At 43.9% G+C, this 18,972-nt stretch overlaps 1 protein-coding gene across 5 annotated transcripts in view; it reads left to right on the forward strand.

Annotated features, from left to right (window-relative positions):
• NFATC1 (nuclear factor of activated T cells 1) overlaps nucleotides 1–18,972 on the forward strand; it is a 115,987-nt gene that overhangs the window by 51,851 nt on the left and 45,164 nt on the right. For all 5 annotated transcript variants that reach the window (XM_065628664.1, XM_065628666.1, XM_065628668.1 and 2 more), the window contains exons 7-8: nucleotides 15,408–15,463; nucleotides 16,759–16,891. In XM_065628664.1, the coding sequence (XP_065484736.1) occupies nucleotides 15,408–15,463; nucleotides 16,759–16,891 (189 nt within the window). The remainder of the gene's footprint in view (nucleotides 1–15,407; nucleotides 15,464–16,758; nucleotides 16,892–18,972) is intronic.

Here is an 18,972-nt window from a genome sequence, read left to right on the forward strand (position 1 = left end):
ACTTCAGGTGACATGTCCGTGTAAAACCTGCAAAGTGGTGCATCTTGTTAAACCTTTCTGTAATTTGTGGAAGAGGGAGTGGTGTTGCTGGTGATGTGTATGTGCACATATGTCTCCGTCTGCCAGTCGAGACTGGCGGTGCTTACAGTCCCCTGCTTGAGGAGGACTTGCAGAGCACATGCATTCATTGGAAAGGAGATATTTCTGGTTTACCTTGAGGACTAGGGAAGGACTACTGCCAGCTCCCCCAGTGCACAGCACTGCTGCAGTGCACTGGTGGTGGGATGGGTCCTCCCCGGGAAGAGTCCCAGGCCAGGCTGAAGCAGGGCAAGCGGCGTGGGGTGGGAGCTGGGGCTGGAGCAGGAGGTGTCTGCAGGGGCGGTGGGTCACAGGGTGATAATGCATAACAAGCATGAATGCCCTGTCAGGAAAAGGCGGTGAGAGCGGAGCTGTGCGTCAAAGTCAGGCTCTGAAATGAGAGTCGTTAAGGGTAGTTTTAAGTCTTGTTTTGGAAAGGGTTTCCGTGGCGCTGGCACAAGCTATGGATTCCTCAGCTGCCGGCTGAAACCCTCCCACCCCCCCCGAAATTTAAACTGTCTTGGGCGCTCCTCAGGCCGCCAGAGCCAGCTTTGACGCTGCTCCCGTTTAACCCTCCATGTCTACAAGGTTCTCGTGCCATTCTTCTACCCACAGCCGCTGCTGGCGGTGCGGGAAGCCAGGCAAGAGAAGGGATGACAAGGTGAGCAGGGCAGGCTCTGAAGGCAAAGACGTCTGAGTAGGTGCCAGCTCAGCAGGCTCAGGGGAAGAGCAGAAGACTTCCCTGAAGATCCCCAGCAGAGTCCTGGGTTGGTGAGGTTTAAGTCACCAAAAGTGTGTGTAGGGCAGGGATAACGCCCCAGGTCCTCCACAAGAGCCGGTCAGCACAGTTCTTGTCACCCCCGAGCACTGCACCATGCGCGGTCAGGCTGTGGCTGTGAGATGAGCAGAATACCCTTTTTGTTTCTTAAGAAAGTTTGAAAAAGGGAAAAAAGGTGGTATTTCAATGAAAAAACCTCTGAACTCTGCATACCATGAGGGAAGAACATGAGTCTCTGTATTTAAACTTCCTTTGCTGCCCAGAAGTGGGTTAGAGTGACATGTCAGGAGCAAAGTGCTCAATCTGTCACATTACGGAAAGGAAACCACGTTAAAGGGTGCTTTCCTTCATACTTATTTTCTCTCCTCTTCCATTATTGAGTTGAAAATTTTTGAAGTATTATGTTCCAAAGGATTATGATGGTGATGCTACTTGCTCACCAGCAAGTACCACAGTGTAGATTTGGACACTGTCTCCCTTAGCATTAAGTACACCAAAAGCAGAATGTTCAATGTATAGACTTAAGTTACAAAAATGCAGAATGGGGACAGCCTTGTACTTCTGAACCACACAGATACCTCCTCCAAGCAACAGGAATTTGAGGATGCGCAAAGACATATTACAGATAGAAAATAATTTACATGACATTTTTTAAACATTGTGAGAGATGAAGGAGTGCAGTGCTGCGCACTAGGTGTGCGGATGAAGAAGAAAATGATCAAAAGGCCTTGCCTGTCACCCTAAAAAACTCCTGGCGTGAAATCCTTGAGTGCATGGGTTGGCAGAAAGGACCACTACAGGAGTGTCTGTTCTACCCGAAGCACCACTGGAGATCCCCCTCAACTTTTCCTCCTGTCATGGAGCGGGGGACAACTCTGCAGGAGTCAGTCAGTGAGCTGCTGTCATTGAAGCGTAATCAAGATCATTAAGTCAGTATTGAAAGATCTGCTCTGAAACGGTCCTCCCTGGTTTTAGTAGTCTCATGGGAGATTCATTGCATTTGCAAGGCAGTATTGCCTCGTGGGGGTACACTGCAGGGGCTAAACCTTTAAAGTTGAAAGTGTTCGACATCTCCAGGAGCTGCAATCATGTCACTAGGAATGGCACACAAAAAGCAAAGTTGCCGGCTGATCTGAGCTGAACAATTTGTAGAACTTGTTTGATGTGTGCTACATTGCCTAACACAGCTTGATGCACTGGAAACAAACAAGCATGATGCATTGTTGTCTTAGTGGCAGGCTGCTCTGGCTCAATTTTTGAGCAGAGTATTGAATTTTATTTAATTTCGAGCTGTATTTAATGTCAAATGAATAAGTTATTACCAGCCTTCACTTTTGAAAATCAGCACGTGGTGTTTCTTTCCCTGTCAGCTCTTGCACATCTATGAAAGTAGGTCAAGAGAGGGAACACCAACACAGTTTCTCTTTCTCTTAGAAAGCTGGTTATGAACTGTTGTGATTTGCTGGAGACATTCATTAGTTTTTCTGCTGTTACTGCTTTTGTTTTTAAATTTGAAATGTTAATCACGTTCCTACTGGGTAGCAGCCAAACTCATGTAGTACAAAGTAATAGATCAGAGGAATCATTGCAGTCATAAAGAGAGTGTATCTTTTCTATAAAATCTAAATATTATACTGTGTGAGCTCATGTCTTCAGCCCTCACTTGGGCAGAGTCCTGAAGCTGGGAGGCAGTCTCCAGGAACTCATCTAACTCATGCTAGTTTGCATACTTAACAGGTTAACGCAAAGAGTTTGAGAACACTGTTTGCCTTTTTTCCCCCCTCCTTCTGTCTGAATAATTTCTTTAAGTCTGCTGAGCGCATTGTGGTCCACTAAATGTTTTTCCAAGCATGAGTCCTAAGCTCTCTGTCTTGAGGGCTAACCCTCAGCTGTTGTAGTCTCTGGAGGAATGGCATTATCCTGGCCTCCTTGCGTGGGGAGTCTGTCTGAGCAGTGACTCATACAAGAGGGAATCCCTGAAGAATGATCAAATCAATCCTTCAGCCCAGGAGGCTGTGCTTGGTGCTTTCAGCTTAACCCCTTACTGACTGCTTTTCAGCCAAGAAGCGTATGAAAAAGGGCAAAATGTGCTTTGCAGCCCTGCGACTCTGTGTCTCACGGAAGAGGAGTGAGGCAGCTGAGGGATGAAGGTGCACTGAAAAGGCTGTGGGAGGAACACTTGCAAAGACCTCCTCAAAAAGGAGAACCCCTCATGGTGTGGTCCAGCACTCAGGCAGAAGGCACCCCTCTGGATAAATAATGAGTCTTTTCAGAAGTGGACTAAAATTTCCTCAAGCCTTTTACAGTACCATAAAAAAGTTCTCATGTGTTGCAGTGAGTCTTTATTTTACGTGATTTTGGTGAATGTTTTATTGCTTGAATATCAGCCCATATTTTCCAGTGATGAACGATGGTATAAAATGACCGTCCAAGAAACCTAGTGGTAGTAAAAATGGGAATGCTGAATGTGCTTTGAGAGGTTCACTCTTCTAAGTGCAGAATTTCCTTAGACTGGGTAGTCCCATGATGACTTTGTGTCTTACAGATTACACTAATAATTGTTTTTCTTAGCTTCTTTTACTTTCTGTCTCTCTTTGTAGTCATGCTTTTCTCTTCCTGAGTTTCAAAAGGGTCTTGTGAGTGTGCATGTCATGGTTGTTGGGTTCTAGGTTTAGGACATCCAGTACCAATCTGGTTTTCATCAGAAGAATTAGCACTTTCTAAAATATAAAAAAGTCTGCAACTTCTTACTGGCAAGGGCCCTTGATGGCTAGATGCTGGTGTTCACTGTGGAGGCAAGGTATGCATTTTAGTTTCGAAAGTGGATGAAATGAAGTTGATATTTATTAGCTATGGGATGAGGTGTTCGGCTAGGAGGGACAAAATGTTTCCTGTCTAACACATGCATCTGCAAGAGTACAGATTGTGATCTCGAAATATAATAAAAAACACTGATTTATTTACTTATCTTTTTAAAAATTATGTCATTTCTAGATTATAAATGTACAGGCTACAAAAATCTTGAGGGAGGTTTGGAAAATGCAGAAGTGTTTGGAGAGTGTGTTTTAAGGACTATATATCTGTCAGCTACCTTTTCTTGGTAACAACTTCTACAAACACTGTATTTGTTTTCAAAGCTAGTTTTTGGAAGGTAATCTGAGTTACTGAACACAAAGCAGCACAAAAGCCTAACAGAAATGACCAGAGTGCTGGCTCCTAGTATATCACAATATGCTTAGTGATCTATAAAACTGAGTGTGGTGGAAAAATCGTAGTTTCTCTTGCTCAGTTCACGGTATGTTTCCTGTAACTGATGAGCAACAGCTCACTGATGAGACACAAATCCAGTATCCCAAGCACCAAGGCACAGGGAAGTTATGGGTATGTCTTCCTGGCAAGCCTCTAGGATGTTACTGAGTTGCCCAAGGTATTCTGTAATTTAGAGAGAGTCTTGCACTAAGATCTGAAAGAGTTAATCTACCCCCAAAATCGCTCCTTGCTCAAAAATTGCTTCTTGCTCCTATAGCTAGAATGGTTTTGGCACTGAAGCTAGCTCAAGTATTTCTGGACTTAATGGAATTGGCCGAGTCTAGACATACCTAAGAGATCAGGTTAAACTGACTGAAATCTTCATTATTAGCAAGTTGCGATCTATAAGAAGAAATGAATATTTGGTGTACTATTATTGATTACTGTTCAGTTCAGTTTCCACTAGTTAAGTTAGTGCTCCAAACCCATTTCTTTGGTTTTGTGCTTAGTGACTAGAGCTCAAGGCAAGAGTTCTAAAGAGTGAAAAGGCAGAAATGTAACACCCAGCTTCACTACAGGATTAGTCTCTCAAATAACACTGACTTTAAAATTCTGATTCTGGGCTGTTGAGGGCCATTTTGTCCTGGTCAAAGGCCTGCATTTGAGCTTCCTTCTGACAAATGCCCCTCCCTGTAGATGCATCACTCTCTTTGATGAACATTAATAGAGTTCACAACTTGTAACGCTGTATCTCTGAGTAACTCCAGGCTTACCAACTTCAATGGTTTTGAAGGTGGTGTTAATTACTTGGCTTTCAAATCAACAGTGATCTTAGCACCTACACACTCCGTAACCTAATTGCATAATATCCTCAGCTATTGCGCACAAAGCCTTTGAAGCTCAAGGTCCTGAAAGACAGAGAAATAGACAGCACCTAAGCAACATTTCCTCCGGGGATTTTTTTCTTTTTGAATATTTTCAAACAATTAAAGAGTTTTTCAGATTTAGTTATTGCTGCAGACTGTTCATTCTGCTCTTGTTTTTATTTTGTTAAATGGATTTTTCTGTCAAAACTGTTCCTCTTCCCTGCTGGAACAGGTTTTGCTCTTAGAACATGAAGGCACTGATGTGGCATGGTAATAATTATGCTAGAGTAGATGAAAGATAGCTGGGTGAAATCACCAAATGTTTTGGTGTATATGCCAAAGGAAATAATGCTTTTTACAAGTATTTCAGGTGGGAAAGCTTACAGTTTGCCTCCCATTAGATGTGTGGTCAAGCTTGGTCAGCCAAATATTTGCACAAAGTAAATGCGATATGGAAAAGAGGAAGCTGCATGAATTAAAGTGTCCACTCAAGCGTTTCACAGGTTTTTTTCTCCTCTCATATTTCATTGTCTCTGGCAAAGATTAGAATCAATCAATTGGTGCTTTAAGGTACAAATGTCAGTATGAGAAATTCAGTTCTGTTTCGTGTAAGTTTTGTGAGCAAAAGCTATCTTGTTGTATGGTAGGTAATTCAAGTGCAGTATTTTAGCTCCAGAAGAACTTATTAAAAGTTCTGGAAAATGATATGTTGACAAAACATTTGAGGGGCATGTGCATGGAGCGGATGCGTTGGGGAAGCATGTGGGTTTTTGGTTTGACTCAGCTGCACTTCGGAGCTCAGGGTTTGGACTCTGTTTTGACGTGATGTGATGTGATGTGATGGGGAGACGGGTGACCTGAGTCTTGGCAGAACTCCATTTGGTAAAAGATCTTACATTCTCAGAGATCTTTCCATTGCTCTTTCCATTGCCAGTAGCAGTCACAGTTTGGGGGGCAACTGGCCAAAAAGGGGTCATGTTTCACACTGGTAATCATACTGTAGCTCACATAATAAATAAGCAAGTGGCAAAACTCCCTTTTCCCCTCTAGTCAGATGGACAGATACTACATAATTTTGTCTTTAGTTGTCTGTTTATCCAAGTTTGGCACACGCCTTCCAGTTGGCAGTGAGTGGTTGCACGCTGACTCATGCGCAGTGAGGTTAAAAATTCTGGAAACTAGATAAACTGGAAACTTCAAAGGCATACAAGCTGGGAGCACGGAGTTCATGTGACGGTCACTTGAACCTATTTCCTAGAGATGTATTGATAGCTGAAGGGGTTTCTGGCCACTGCCCAGAAATAGATATCCTTGGGCAAATAGTGTCATCAAATGGTGGAGTCATTTGATGGTGGAATCCTTTCACGCGCATGCAGGAGCAGTGATGTGGCTTGTAGGAAATGTCAGCATGTTTCAGTTTTTCCTGGCTGTTTAGTCTAGGGAATGGTGAAGACAGAGTGGGACAGCAGCCATATGCATGAGATGGTATCAGTGGCAACAAGCCTCATCCAGGGTGTTGCTCTCACAGTGAAGAATGAGATCAATCAATCACAGACGCTTATTGTGGATGACAGAGAAATAAGGAATAATCACGTGGTCTCTAGTTAAAGTCACTTGTCTGACTAATCCTGTACATTTTTAATTATTATAGAAACTGTGACTGAATGCTTGAAGTCTATTCTTTCCTGTCTTTGCCAGACTAAGTGGCTTCAAGCAGCTGTATCTGTGCAATCAAAGCTTTGTCTCTGGGCTTTTATAACTAGCACAAGGTTTCAGATAGTTTTTACTGTTACTGTTCCAGTAGGGCCCTCTGTCCAAACACAAGGAATTCACAGCCCTTACCAGAAAGCTGAGAGTCTAATGAAGCAATCAGTGCCTAAAGACAGGAGAGGAACAGAGTGTGGTGGGTTGACCTTGGCTGGCTTCCAGGTACCCACCAAGCCGCTCTCTCACTTCCTCTCCTCAACAGAACACAGGAGAGGAAATCAGATGAAAAAGCTCATGGATCAAGATAAAGGTAGGGAGATTGCTTGCCAGTTACTGTCACAGGCAAAACAGACTCCACTTGGGGAAAATAATTTATTGTCAATTAAAAATAGAGTAGGATAGTGAGAAACAAAGGCAAAACTGAAAACCACCTTTACCCCCTCCTCCCTTCGCAAGCTCAACTTCACTCCTTCATTTCCAGCTTCTGCCTCCTCCCCCTGAGTGGCACAGCGGGATGGGGAATGGGGGCTGCGGTCAGTCCACAACAGCTCCTCTCTGCCACTCTTGCCTCCCCGCGCTGTTCCCCTGCTCCAGCCTGGGTCCCTCCCATGGGATACAGTCCTTCATGAATTAACTGCTGCAGTACGAGTCCTCTCCTTTGGGAACAGACTACTCCAACATGGGTCCCCCATGGCCACAGTTCCTGCCAGAAAACCTGCTTCAGTGTGGGCTCCCCTTCAGAGGCTGCAGCTCCTGGCAGGAGCCTGCTTCAAGAGTGTGGGCTCTGCATGGGCTGCAGGGTGGGTGTCTGCTCTGGTGTGGTTGTGTCCATGGGCTGCAGGGGGAAAAACCTGCCTCACCATGGTCTTCACCATGGGCTGCAGAGGAATCTCTGCTCAGGGGCCTGAAGCACCTCCTGCCCCTCCTTCTTCGCTGACTTGGGTGTCTGCAGAGTTGTGTCTCTCACATATTCTCGCTCCTCTCTTTCTCTCTAACAGCAGCTGCACAGCATTTTTTTGCCCCTTCTTAAGTATTAGGTACCACCAGCTTTGCTGATGGGCTCAGCTTTGGCCAGTGGTGGGTCCATCTTGGAGCTGGCTGGAGCTGACTGTCTGACATGGGGATAGCTTCTGCCATCTTCTCAAAGAGGCCACCTCTGCAGCTGCACTGCTACCAAAACCTTGCGACATAAACCAATACAAGGGGATACCTCCAAAGTACTTAGTTTTTGGAGGGATTGTGTACATCTTATGGAAAAACACAAGTCATTGTCTGCTATTGCTTCCCTGACATCATTAAAAGTTGGTTTATATCTCAGGTGGGCATCACAGGAAAACTGGGGAGAGCTGGGGAAAGAGGAGCACATTCCTTGTACAGCTCTTGAGAGAGTAAGATTACACCTTCAAGAGCAATGTGAAAGAAAGTACAATGATGTTTAAGAGAAGAATAGAGAGAGATGACTTTTCCAAGGTGTGCCTTGGAAACCTGATGCCAAGGCAGATAATCAGAGGAGAGGAGCAGGGACTTCTAAGATTGAGCCTAACCTTCTTGGATGAGAGAAACAAGAAGAGAGACATGAGAGGGCAATGAGATGGAAAAAATAACAATGCCATTCAAAAGTTTATGTTTAGACTTTGCTAAAAAGTTATGAGGGGCTGCCATAATGCAATGTATCTGGAAGATGAGATATGGCTGTATAGATAAAATGAAGAATTTGTGTCTTAAAAAATAGTCAAGAAGGAAGAATTGAAAGCATTTGGATCAAACATCTTAAGATCAGAAAGAAGTAGGAGTACAGGTGGTGGTGTTGGCATAAAGCACGCAAGTAGAGGAAAAGAACTGTTCATGGAAGGAAAATTTGGAACTTGGTTTAAACTGGCTGTGAGGTTTGTTATTGCCATAGTCTCTGAGAAAATATGAGACAGATCAGACTGAAGAAGATGGACCAGGAATATTTTACTCAGTTTCAGCTGCAAAATCACAGGTTCAGCCTACTAGAGGTTCTCAGAGGAAAGTGTAATAAAATTGTGAAGATGAGGAGGTGATACAAATGTAACCAAAGTCAGGATGAAGTATTGTCATGTCTGCTTGTGGGTGGCTGTGCTGGGTGTGTTTGGTTTGACCTGCCTGCTCTAGAGAGACTTTGCAGGAATGTCCACCTGCAGTTTTACTTGGAAGTTGAGTGTTTTAGACGTGGAATTACTGGGTGCTATTAAATAAATTCCTCAGACCAACAGCAATTTGAATAGGGGGAGGTGCCAGAGAGCATAAATTGCATAACCAGCTTCCGTTCTGCTGAAAATAGGATCTGACAGGTCATTCCAATGGTTTTGGCTCAAAATGACCCCCGATCCATCAGTTGTCAGCACAGTGCCTCCTTTGAATTACCTGGACTAAAATTGCTGTTCATTTGCAAACACTTGAAGTCAGAATAATTAAGTCTGTTGGGCATACTGTGGTAAAAGCAGCTAAAGAGGCTCACTGTTTACGCAAAGTGAGTCCCTCAGCTTTTGGCTTGCCCAGATGAGCAACCAGGGAGGAAGCGCATGCCTGGCACTGATGCCCAAGTACTGTAAGATACAGTTTGTACTGGATTTTTGTCACCTGGTTGCTGCATTACTTTTTAATTGTTAATTTAAGGTAAAAAAGAGAGAAAAAGTAACTTGAGAGCATTGTATGCATGACAGACACACCTAAGTCTACACAATATCCAGCTCAATACTGCAAAAATGCATAGCTGAAGGAATGGACAAAATCCATATGTTCCAAAAACGCTTGTGAGAAGACACAAACAAATATAGCAGCTTTGATGTGGAAATACAGATAGGTCAGTTATGCATGAACCCTGCTGCGCATGGACTGATGCACGCCAGAAGACATGCCAGGGACGGGAAGCAAAGCTATGGGGGAAGTCTCTGTAGCAGGACAGTAGGCTGTGAGGAGGGCAGAGAAGAACAGCTGGGCATTTCCTGGCAAGGAAGAGGGAAATAAAGTAGGTGAAAATCAGACCAGCCGTGTGGTCTCATAGCAAAAGTAGTGGAAGAGCACAAGGGAGATCAAGGTAGCTGGAGAGGCAGACGGGGATGAGGTGCCAGGCAGCAAGAAGGCCACAGCACCAGCAGGAGTGGCGGCAGGAGGTGGAGCTGCTCTGCAGGTGGCTCTGGGCACACACACGACTGGGAGGCATCTCCCTCCTCACAGAGCCTTAGGAAACAGCAGATGTCTGGAAAGGGAAGTGCCACTGAGGCAGTCAAAAGAAAGGTCCTGGCTGCTTACATTGCAGATACTTATTCTCCACTCCCTCTGCATTTCTGAATGTTTTCTTGCTCTCTTCCTGCCCCATCTTCCCTATCTGTCCCATGGCAGACTGCTTGGCTGGTGTCAGTTCGTCCTTATAGCCTGTCCCTTGAAAAAGTCTAGTGTGTAAACACAGGCAGAGACACCCATCCATGCTGATGTCCAGCTGGGGAATGTTCACTGCCAGATGCCTCCAAGACCAGCCTAGAAAAGTGCCCTGGCTCCTTGTGGCATCCCCAGATCTGAGAGGCTGCTGTTCCTGGAGCAAAGTCTAGCACTAGTACACCCACACCAATGCGTATCCACCAGCCGGTGAGACAGGGCTAGTGGGTCATGCCCAGGGCTGGCGTGGGGAGTGCTCTCCAAGCAACAGAGCTGCCTCTTCACCTCTCTCATTGCCAGCCCAGGCACAGATCTGGCCCAGCCTGCTCCACACCTGGAAGCTGAGAGCATCTCTGCACAAAACTGGATGACTCTTAAGTCCGAATGACAAGACTTCACCCAAGTCTTCATCCTCTTCTGTGGCTGGAAATCCATATTTTCCTTCTGGACCTGTTCACTGATCAGTCATCTCAGCGCCATAAGTGTACTTCCCAGGGAAAAGGAGTTGGGGTGCAAATTGAAAACTTGCAAATCCTTTGCTCCCAAAGGATTTGAATATGCAGTAACAGGACTGAATAGGAAGGTAGACAACCTTTGCAGAACACCTAAAAATTATACCGTATAATCATTCTGCATTGCATCTGTGCCCTGCCTGCTGTGGACATGTTAAAGTAATCTGGGATGTAATATAGGCATTATTGTTTAGGATAATCTCACAGCACATTAATCAAATAGTGGATTCCTTTGGGAGGGTAGAGCTAGTTTCAACGTCTTAGTTACAATATATGAATGTAAATACAGATTTACAGTCCAGCCAGTGCTGTCAAACTCTGTTGAGCTGCAGCTGGAAGAGTATGAAATGTACACTGTGTAGAGGCAGTGAAATCCTAGATAATGTCTATTTTTCTCATATCTCATGTGAACACAGGACTACTAAAGAATATAGACTGTTTTAACCTCCTGTAGTAAAGTGAAACAACTTAAATGTATCTGAATGCTCCCATTATGCCCGTTTCATAGAGGCAAGGTTTAAGTGGTTGCCAGATGTTATACCTTCCTGGGTTTCTAGGCTTGGGGCTTTTTTCGTACTATATATCCTTCCCTCATCTCTGGCATCCATTGATCTGTAATGGAAGTCACACTGGTGATTTGCCTGTTGAGAGCTTGCAAACCGCTGGCACTATGCTTGCATTTCCCTGGGGTATGAAGGTCCACCCAGCCGTGGAGACCCTGGGGTTATCTGTCTTCATGGGCAGCAAGGAGGGGAAGATGGTAGAAAAATTTCTTTGGAAAGTCTTTACAGCTCTTTGTGTTGCTCTTCCATGAAGAAAAAGCCTCATGTTGTGGTTTGCTGGGCTTTATGTGTGAATAACTGATGCCACTAGATTTACACCACTATTTTTTAGCGCTGTTTCTGTGTTGAAACAGGCCTCTACAGTGCCTTTTTGTGTGGAAAACTTGTAGCTGGGTGTGGTGGGGAAGCCGTTCAGTGACTCATACTGCAGGGAATTCCCTGATGAATTAGAGTATTTTTACTTCTGGACTTGTGCGCAGTTTCCTTTACCACTGGAGCGAGTGGCTGATAAGAGCAGACTACAAAGGCCCATTCACTGTTCAGCCACCGCATTTTAAAACAGGGTATTTATGCTTTGCAAAGCTGAAAATCCACCCCACATAACTCAGTTTGTGGTATCTTTGTTATTAGCCATCCCAGGTACTCCAAGTGTCACAGCATTGAAAAAAAAAAAAAACGCTGAAGCAGCCGGTGGTGAAGTGCACCCGAAGCAGCTATAAATAACAGCGATCGGTCTGTAAATGTCAGACTTCCTGACAAAACACAGTGTCTTCAGCTGGCGACAGTGCTGATGGCCACCTGTCAGTCGAGCGCTGAGCCCCAGCGCCGTCAGAGAGCCCATGCGAAACAGGAGGTCTTGGCAGGAGGAGGGATCTGAGGGTCCCTCCAGCCGTCGGCAGGGGTCCCTGGGTGAAGCCTTGGCTTTGTCACGGCTGCTGGCACTGGGGGAGCGAGGCACTCCGCCGGGGACTCTGCAGGGCTTTTGGCACTGCGGTTCTGTGCGTGGATGTTTTGTTTTTATTTGCCTTTTATAAAAATCCCACAAAATAAACCAAATCCAATATAATACCTTGACACAACTTTTTAGCTGTATAAAGAGATGTCTTTCTGTTCAAAATACTGCAATATAAATCTTAAAAATGCCAAAACAAAGCCAGGCATTTGGTTTGGAGAAGGTACTTCTTATTACTTGGTGAAAGTAAATAGCAAAATGAAAGGGAATGAAATAAGACCTTTGGAAAAGCCGTTTTCTCCTTTCTTTTCCTCCCTGCCTCCTCCTCTCCTTCCTCTCCTGTCTCCCTCTTCCCCCCCATCCCCATATAACAACTGCCCATTTGGGTACGGTAATTCCAGAGAGTAAACTTTAACGGGAATGCCTGAAATGTGTCTGCTTCAGCTTTGTGTTATGTCTGTAATTTGAATTATTTGCATTTTGGAAAGGTATAAATTGCTCTGGTGTACTTTGGTTGGCTGGCGGCCAGGAGGGAGTTGCCTCGGCCCGGGACCAGGCGGGTTGCTGCAGATGTGGCAGGCGTACAATGGAAACTTTTGTGGTCGAGCAGCCCTTGCTCCCTCCAGCACATGCTGACGGGAGGCGGCATCCCGCCTGCTCGCCAGGGCCCCCAGTCCATGGGCACAGAGGGCAAAAGCATTTTCTCTGGTGCAGGCAGATTGTCTTGATGCTTCAGGCTCCCACAGACCCTTTGGGGCCATTATTCCTTTCTCTCTGTCTTTTTTTTTTTTTTTTTTTAGTTTCAGCTGAACTGTGTAAACCTGCAAAACATGTTTACTGTAAGAGGTTGACGTAGTGGTCTAAGGTTTCCCTCCTGGAGCTGGTCCCAGTCCGTGGGCGTTGAGATTTCCCTCTTGGTTCACCAGACGTAATATGAGGAATTGTCTTTTTTTTTTTCTGTCTCTGCTTCATAACAACTTTTCCTCCCTATGTTTTTGTTAAATGAAATGTCACTAGCTGTTAATGAGTTGTCTGTTCCCTACTTCTTCCCTCTCTTCCCCTTCCCCTCAGTCACTGAGCAGCGACGGTCTGGACAGTCTCAAGGGAATTTCTTGGAGTGAAACCTGTATTGTTCTTATTAGCTTCTAAAGACAAGCCATGGCTCTGGATTTTTATTTTCCTAATAGTTTAGATTACAGCACTTAAAATATTTCTGAACAAACTCTCTTTGTCATCATAAAAATTTCAAAAGTGCATAAAGGCAGAGCTGCGTGAAGTAATTGAAAGATTAGCTAGACATGGAGTAGTTTTGAATTTTGCTGAAGTATCGGCAGGAAATAAAAAACAGAAACCTGAATCAGATAATTCGTCTTGCAAAGCAGAAATTAAACATAGCAAAAACCCTGAACTTCTGGTAATCCGTTTACAAAGGCAAATTGAACACGTTAACTACTAGTCTGGACGTCTGTAGATTTAAAAAAAACACACCAACAAACCCCTTATAAAGCAGAAGTTCCTAGACTTTGCAAAATGTGTGATAGTGTTGTGTTACTTTTGCAACTGATTGAATTAACTGGGAGGGTGGCGGGGAGAAGGTTACAGGGGCTCTATAGGGAGGTGGCGGGAGATAAAGGAGGCTGCTCCCAGACAAGGGATGTGTCCTGGCTGGCTGAATTTTGGTCAGGATTTTTCTCCTGACAGCTTGGGGGAAGCATCTGTTGAATAAATTGTGATCACCAGTCCTCCTGAGAAGTCTGCTCCATCTCTGGCGCTCTCAAAAGGCATCGTTAAGGAGACTCGAGCCTGGTCTGGCTGCTCCTTCTCTCCCTACAGCTGAACGTGGCAGTACCAATTGAGGAGATTCCTTTTTCCAGTGTCACAATTCAAAATGTAGGAAGAAACTAAGGGCAGATCTGCTAATTGTTTCCTACAGAAAGACCTGCCAAATCCACTGTGCTATTTGTGCTGCAGCTTTCACGTTGCACTTCTTTCCATATGTTAAATAGAAGGGGGTTTTGGACACTAAAACAATTGCCAGGGCTAGTCCCTCAGCAGCATTCCTTTCACAGTAGGACAGCTGTACACAAAAATATTATTTACAGACATTTGTAATAAATCAGGCAGTTCCAAATGCGTCACCTCCATCCTGGCCATGAAAGCGAAGAGAGAAGAAAAAATGCATTCACTCTTTTACCTTGCCGAGAGCTGTTTTTCTAAGGCAGTCCCACATCTATGTGATGAAGTTCAAAATAGCTAATATTTGCATTTGCATGTCCCAATGCTGCAATAAATATACAAAGGAGATGACATGAAGTCTCATTTTCCCTTTCAGTCCAGTGACATCTGACAGTGGTGGGACTCATGAAGCTACATGTGTCCCCACTGCCCAGTTTAGACAGCAGTATGCTTGTGGCCTTTAGTACACATTTGTGTTTTTCTAGGCCTGCAGAATGGAAACCTTACGTTTTGTATTCTTTTTCTGATTTCCTTGCTGTTGAGTTTTGAAGCTGCAAGGAAGGAGAAAAAAACTGTTATTGACCAGTGACTCCTGTACCAGTGAGGCACAGGAAAAATGACCAGACAAAGCCGATTTCTTCCAAAAGACAGGTCTCCAGAAAACGTGATAGCTGTGTCTTAAATCTGTGTTACTTGAAACAGGAATACAGTAAATTAGGAGGAATCAACACACCACTAGAAGCAGCTCCAGAACATTGTAGGTGGAGCCACTGTAGCTGAGCTAAACCAACTTTAAAACGGAGTCAAAAGCTATAATTACCAGCCTATAGCCTTGCCTTTTGTTCCAATCAGCAGAATTATGACAAGCCAGACTAGGAGTATGTTAAAATCAAATACTGCATGGCTGAGGAGCTTCCTTAACACTACTTGGTTTGGTTTGGTTTGGTTTGTTTAATATTAATGTTGAATATGACTTACTGCATAGGTAATAATCAAATGGCCTCATAGGTAGCAGTATTTTTGCCTTAAAGTTTGGGGAACTGAAGTGTAGAGCAGTTGCATAATTTGTCCAAACTAATGGCAGAAAAATCTCACAGTGGCTTTCCCCCGTCGTATTATCATGCACTCTGGATTGTGGCTCCCTCCTTCAAAAAACACTAAGTGGGCTCCTGTCACAGTTTACCCAGATGGCCTTGGGTTGGACAATGTGTGGGCAATGCATTTTGAGAGCTGATTTTCGTATATGAGGTGCCCCTTCGAAGAGATCTTTTTTCAAAAGTCATTTGTTTGTAGGCTTGGGAGAAGAAAAAAAGACAGAACTAGATATCTTTTTCTTTTGTCTTTTAGATGGTCACCATGTGTGGGAAATGGAAGCCAAAACGGACAAAGAAATGTGCAAGCCAGTAAGTCTGTCTTAAATATTTTAACATCAAGATGAAAAATATATATTGCCTTCTCCAGCACTGTTACTATAGAGGGATTTCCAAGGCTTTGGCACTGTGTCTCCCCACTGAAAGAGAACAAATACTTAGGCCTCCCCTCCTGGAAATCTTTCTTTAATGGGAGCGTGAGGTAAAAAGCCGTCGTTGGAAGCTATCCCAAAAGTAGGAGAGACCATTTGGAAAATATTTTTTCATTGTCCTGGATGGGCCAGCCCGTCTGCTCATCTTCTGTCTTGCTGGGTCAGTTCTTCCCCCTGATCCCAAAGCAATTTCTGATCATTTTCCTTGGCTTTCGTCTACTTTCGGCAGAAGAAATGTGAGTCCCCTCATAGGAGTTCAGCCCCACAGTTGGAGAAGTGTGGCTCCCTCAGCCATGGCTGTAAGTGAAAAATGTGGCTGCCATTCCACCTCTGCAGCTATATGCAACGGTTTGTTATAGCTGCAGACCTGCTGGAGACATGGAGGCAAACAATTTAAAGACCCCAACTGAAAGCAGGCCAAATGCTAAGATGAGCGTTCCGTTTTATTCTTTCAAAAAGTGCCAAAAGAGGTTTTGATGGTCATAGCAGATTTCGTTGTGCATTTGTGTAAGCTGATGCCCTAGCAGCTACGTTGTTCCTTAGCCCCATGCTGGAGCATTTGATTTCTGACAGTGGAAGATCATCTACATGTTCTCTAGCCCTTCTTTTTGTAGCGCTAGATGTTCTTGCAGGATCTCCCATCCACAGAAACTAGCATGCTTAAAGCTTCCTGAGTTGTAGTATGAAAAAAGTTTCACTGTGGAAAATGGAAATATTTGAATAATCATATACCTGTCCTAATTCTCAAAGGAAGTTGTGTTAGGGTGAGATATAATGGGGTTGAACTGACAACCGAGGAGTTGTTCATTCTCCTGCTGAGTTAGAGACCACAATTGACTTGTTGTCCCAGATTCTTGTCAGAGGCAGGAGGGGCAGAGCCTTGTACCTACATGGTATCATATTTGCTGTCCAAATGGGAAAGACGAAGGCTAGAGATTTTGTAAAGACGTGAGCTATGCTAAAATCTTATTTCCCTACTTCTGGAGTCCTTGACACAGAGGACACTTGGGGTGGTGGGAGGCCATCCCTACCCATGAAGCCCACCAGTTCCCCTGCAGAGAGTGTGTTCCTCCTTGTGAGCCCGGGCACCTCCTTCCCAGGATTAATATCTGAATACTATTGTACAGCTCGACTGCCTGAGTTGTGCCTTGACTTTCCGATTCATTGCTTTTGCAGAATTCATTGGTGGTTGAGATACCACCTTTCCGCAATCAGAGAATTACCAGCCCTGTTCAGGTCAACTTCTACGTCTGCAACGGAAAGAGAAAGAGAAGCCAGTACCAGTTTTTCACCTATCTTCCTGCTAATGGTAACAAAATATGTTCCTTATCTCTGCTAGTAAAAATGAGACATAATGATGATTACTTAGATATATGGCTCTGATAATTCTTTAGTAACCTGAGTAATTTGGAGGTATACCTGGTGCTATCAAATGAGAGAATCAAACCATAATAGCTGCCTTTCTCTCTGCTTCCCACATAAGAGACCTCCTCTGCAGATTATTTTATTTTGTTGTGGTGGCAGAGACCTGTTGGAACAAGGACTTTTTCTGCTTTGGGGACCTGAAGACCCCCAACACAAACTCACATGTCTAGCCACAAATCGTGGACGTACTGAGGTCTCTGCTAAGTTGCCATCATCCCTCGGTGTGACTTTGTGGCCCCAGAGGGTACATGGCATTTGAATAATACTTCTGAGTTTGCACAACAGCATTGTGGCTCTGAGCTAAAAGTGGTATGGGGATTCTCCTTCCAGTCATCCTGCACCTCACTGTCTCATGCAGGGTGAAAATATCGCTTGAGGCTGATGCCGCTATTGGGTCACAATGAAAAGCACAATATGGAGGGAGATCAGAGTGTTCCATACAAAATGCTTCATGTGTAGGAAATGTTCAGAAACTCGTGTGCCTCTTTATTTTGGAAGCTTACATTGGTGGCTGTGAAGTGACAATGTGGAGTACTCCCAGTAGCTGAATTCCAAGCAGGCTTGTATGAAGAATTTAATAGCAAGTAATTTTAGATTTTTTTTTTTTTAATTTGAAATGGCTCTTTTTTCTGAGAACACTTTTTTTTGGGGGGAAGGTAGGAAAGAAGGTGGTTGTTTTGTTGCTGTTGTTTTGGAAGGAAGAGGACTTAGAAAAATGATGAGGTTCATGCTTTTTTGTAGACTTCCCAAGTGAAAACAGTCCTTCTGAGGGAATCTCCCACAAAGCTATACTTGAGTCATGTCACATGACTTGGAGAGACTTGCCAACTTTTTGCAGGTGAAATCCCATAAAATATGCATTTGGAATTTCACGTAGTTAGCTTGCATGCACCCCAGACTTTTATCAGGACTTCAATTTAAAATAAAAGTACAGGAAACCCGACAAGGGCAACTGACTACTTATTGCGTATGTGCTGCATAGCTATGCTTCACTGAATCAGCCTACTTATGCAAACTTCATCCCCAGTGGGTATGTATGTGTATATTTAAAGACTGTTCATCTCTTAAATCGGAAAGAAAAAGAGTTGTTATTCTCTTGCACAACACTTTTCAGCAACAAAAATCTGTTGCAAAGGCCTACAGGTATTGCCTTGCCACCCAAGTTATCCTGATGCATATTTCAAATACATTCCTGTTGTTAACTGTTGTTTATTGTGCAGCATCTTTTGTTTCCAGCCTTTACATAGGTAATTTTTTACCGTTTTATTCTAAACCATGGGAGTAGTATTCACTGCTGCAAAGTTGGTTTATCCTACCACTGTTCCGAGTTTGAAACATTTGATGTTTCATTTAATGTGAAGGGATGGGAATAGCTACCTAGTGACAGGCAACAGAGAACCAGCCTAGCCTTTATTCTGCAAAGACATCTTTAATTATGGTCACTGTTGAAAACATTGGGAATCTTGTTTAGTCTGCTTTACCGATTTAAATTCCTGTGAAATCTTTTTGTTTCAGTGTAGGGAAACCTGAAAGAAAAAATGTAACACCAGAGTAAAGGAAAGGGAAGCAGGTATTGAATAGTAAATATGCCTTCCTCCCATTCCTGTTTGGTTCTTCACTCATGTTCTCTTAATATATATGTAAATGTGCATATAAGTAGTTGAAAACCATCATATATTCTTAGCAAACTCTCTCATAACAGTGGTAAGAGTGACTGTGCTGCTGAAATAATCAGAATTAATAGTATAGTATGTTTTTATTATGCTTATGTTGTAGTGGTGAGGTTTTGCCCTTATGTTGCTGGTGGTTGCTTCCACTGTGCCTTTCAAAGATAGGTACGATCACCTTGACTACATAGTCAGAAACCACGTACAATGACTGAATCAGTCATTTACGCTGCTATATTTCATTTCAGAATGTTCTGTTTTATTTGATTTCAGTCACAACATTATTTTCATGTTTCAA

The sequence above is a fragment of the Caloenas nicobarica genome, chromosome 2 (assembly GCF_036013445.1).
Source record: "Caloenas nicobarica isolate bCalNic1 chromosome 2, bCalNic1.hap1, whole genome shotgun sequence".
In the NCBI taxonomy this organism is placed as follows: Eukaryota; Metazoa; Chordata; class Aves; order Columbiformes; family Columbidae; genus Caloenas; species Caloenas nicobarica.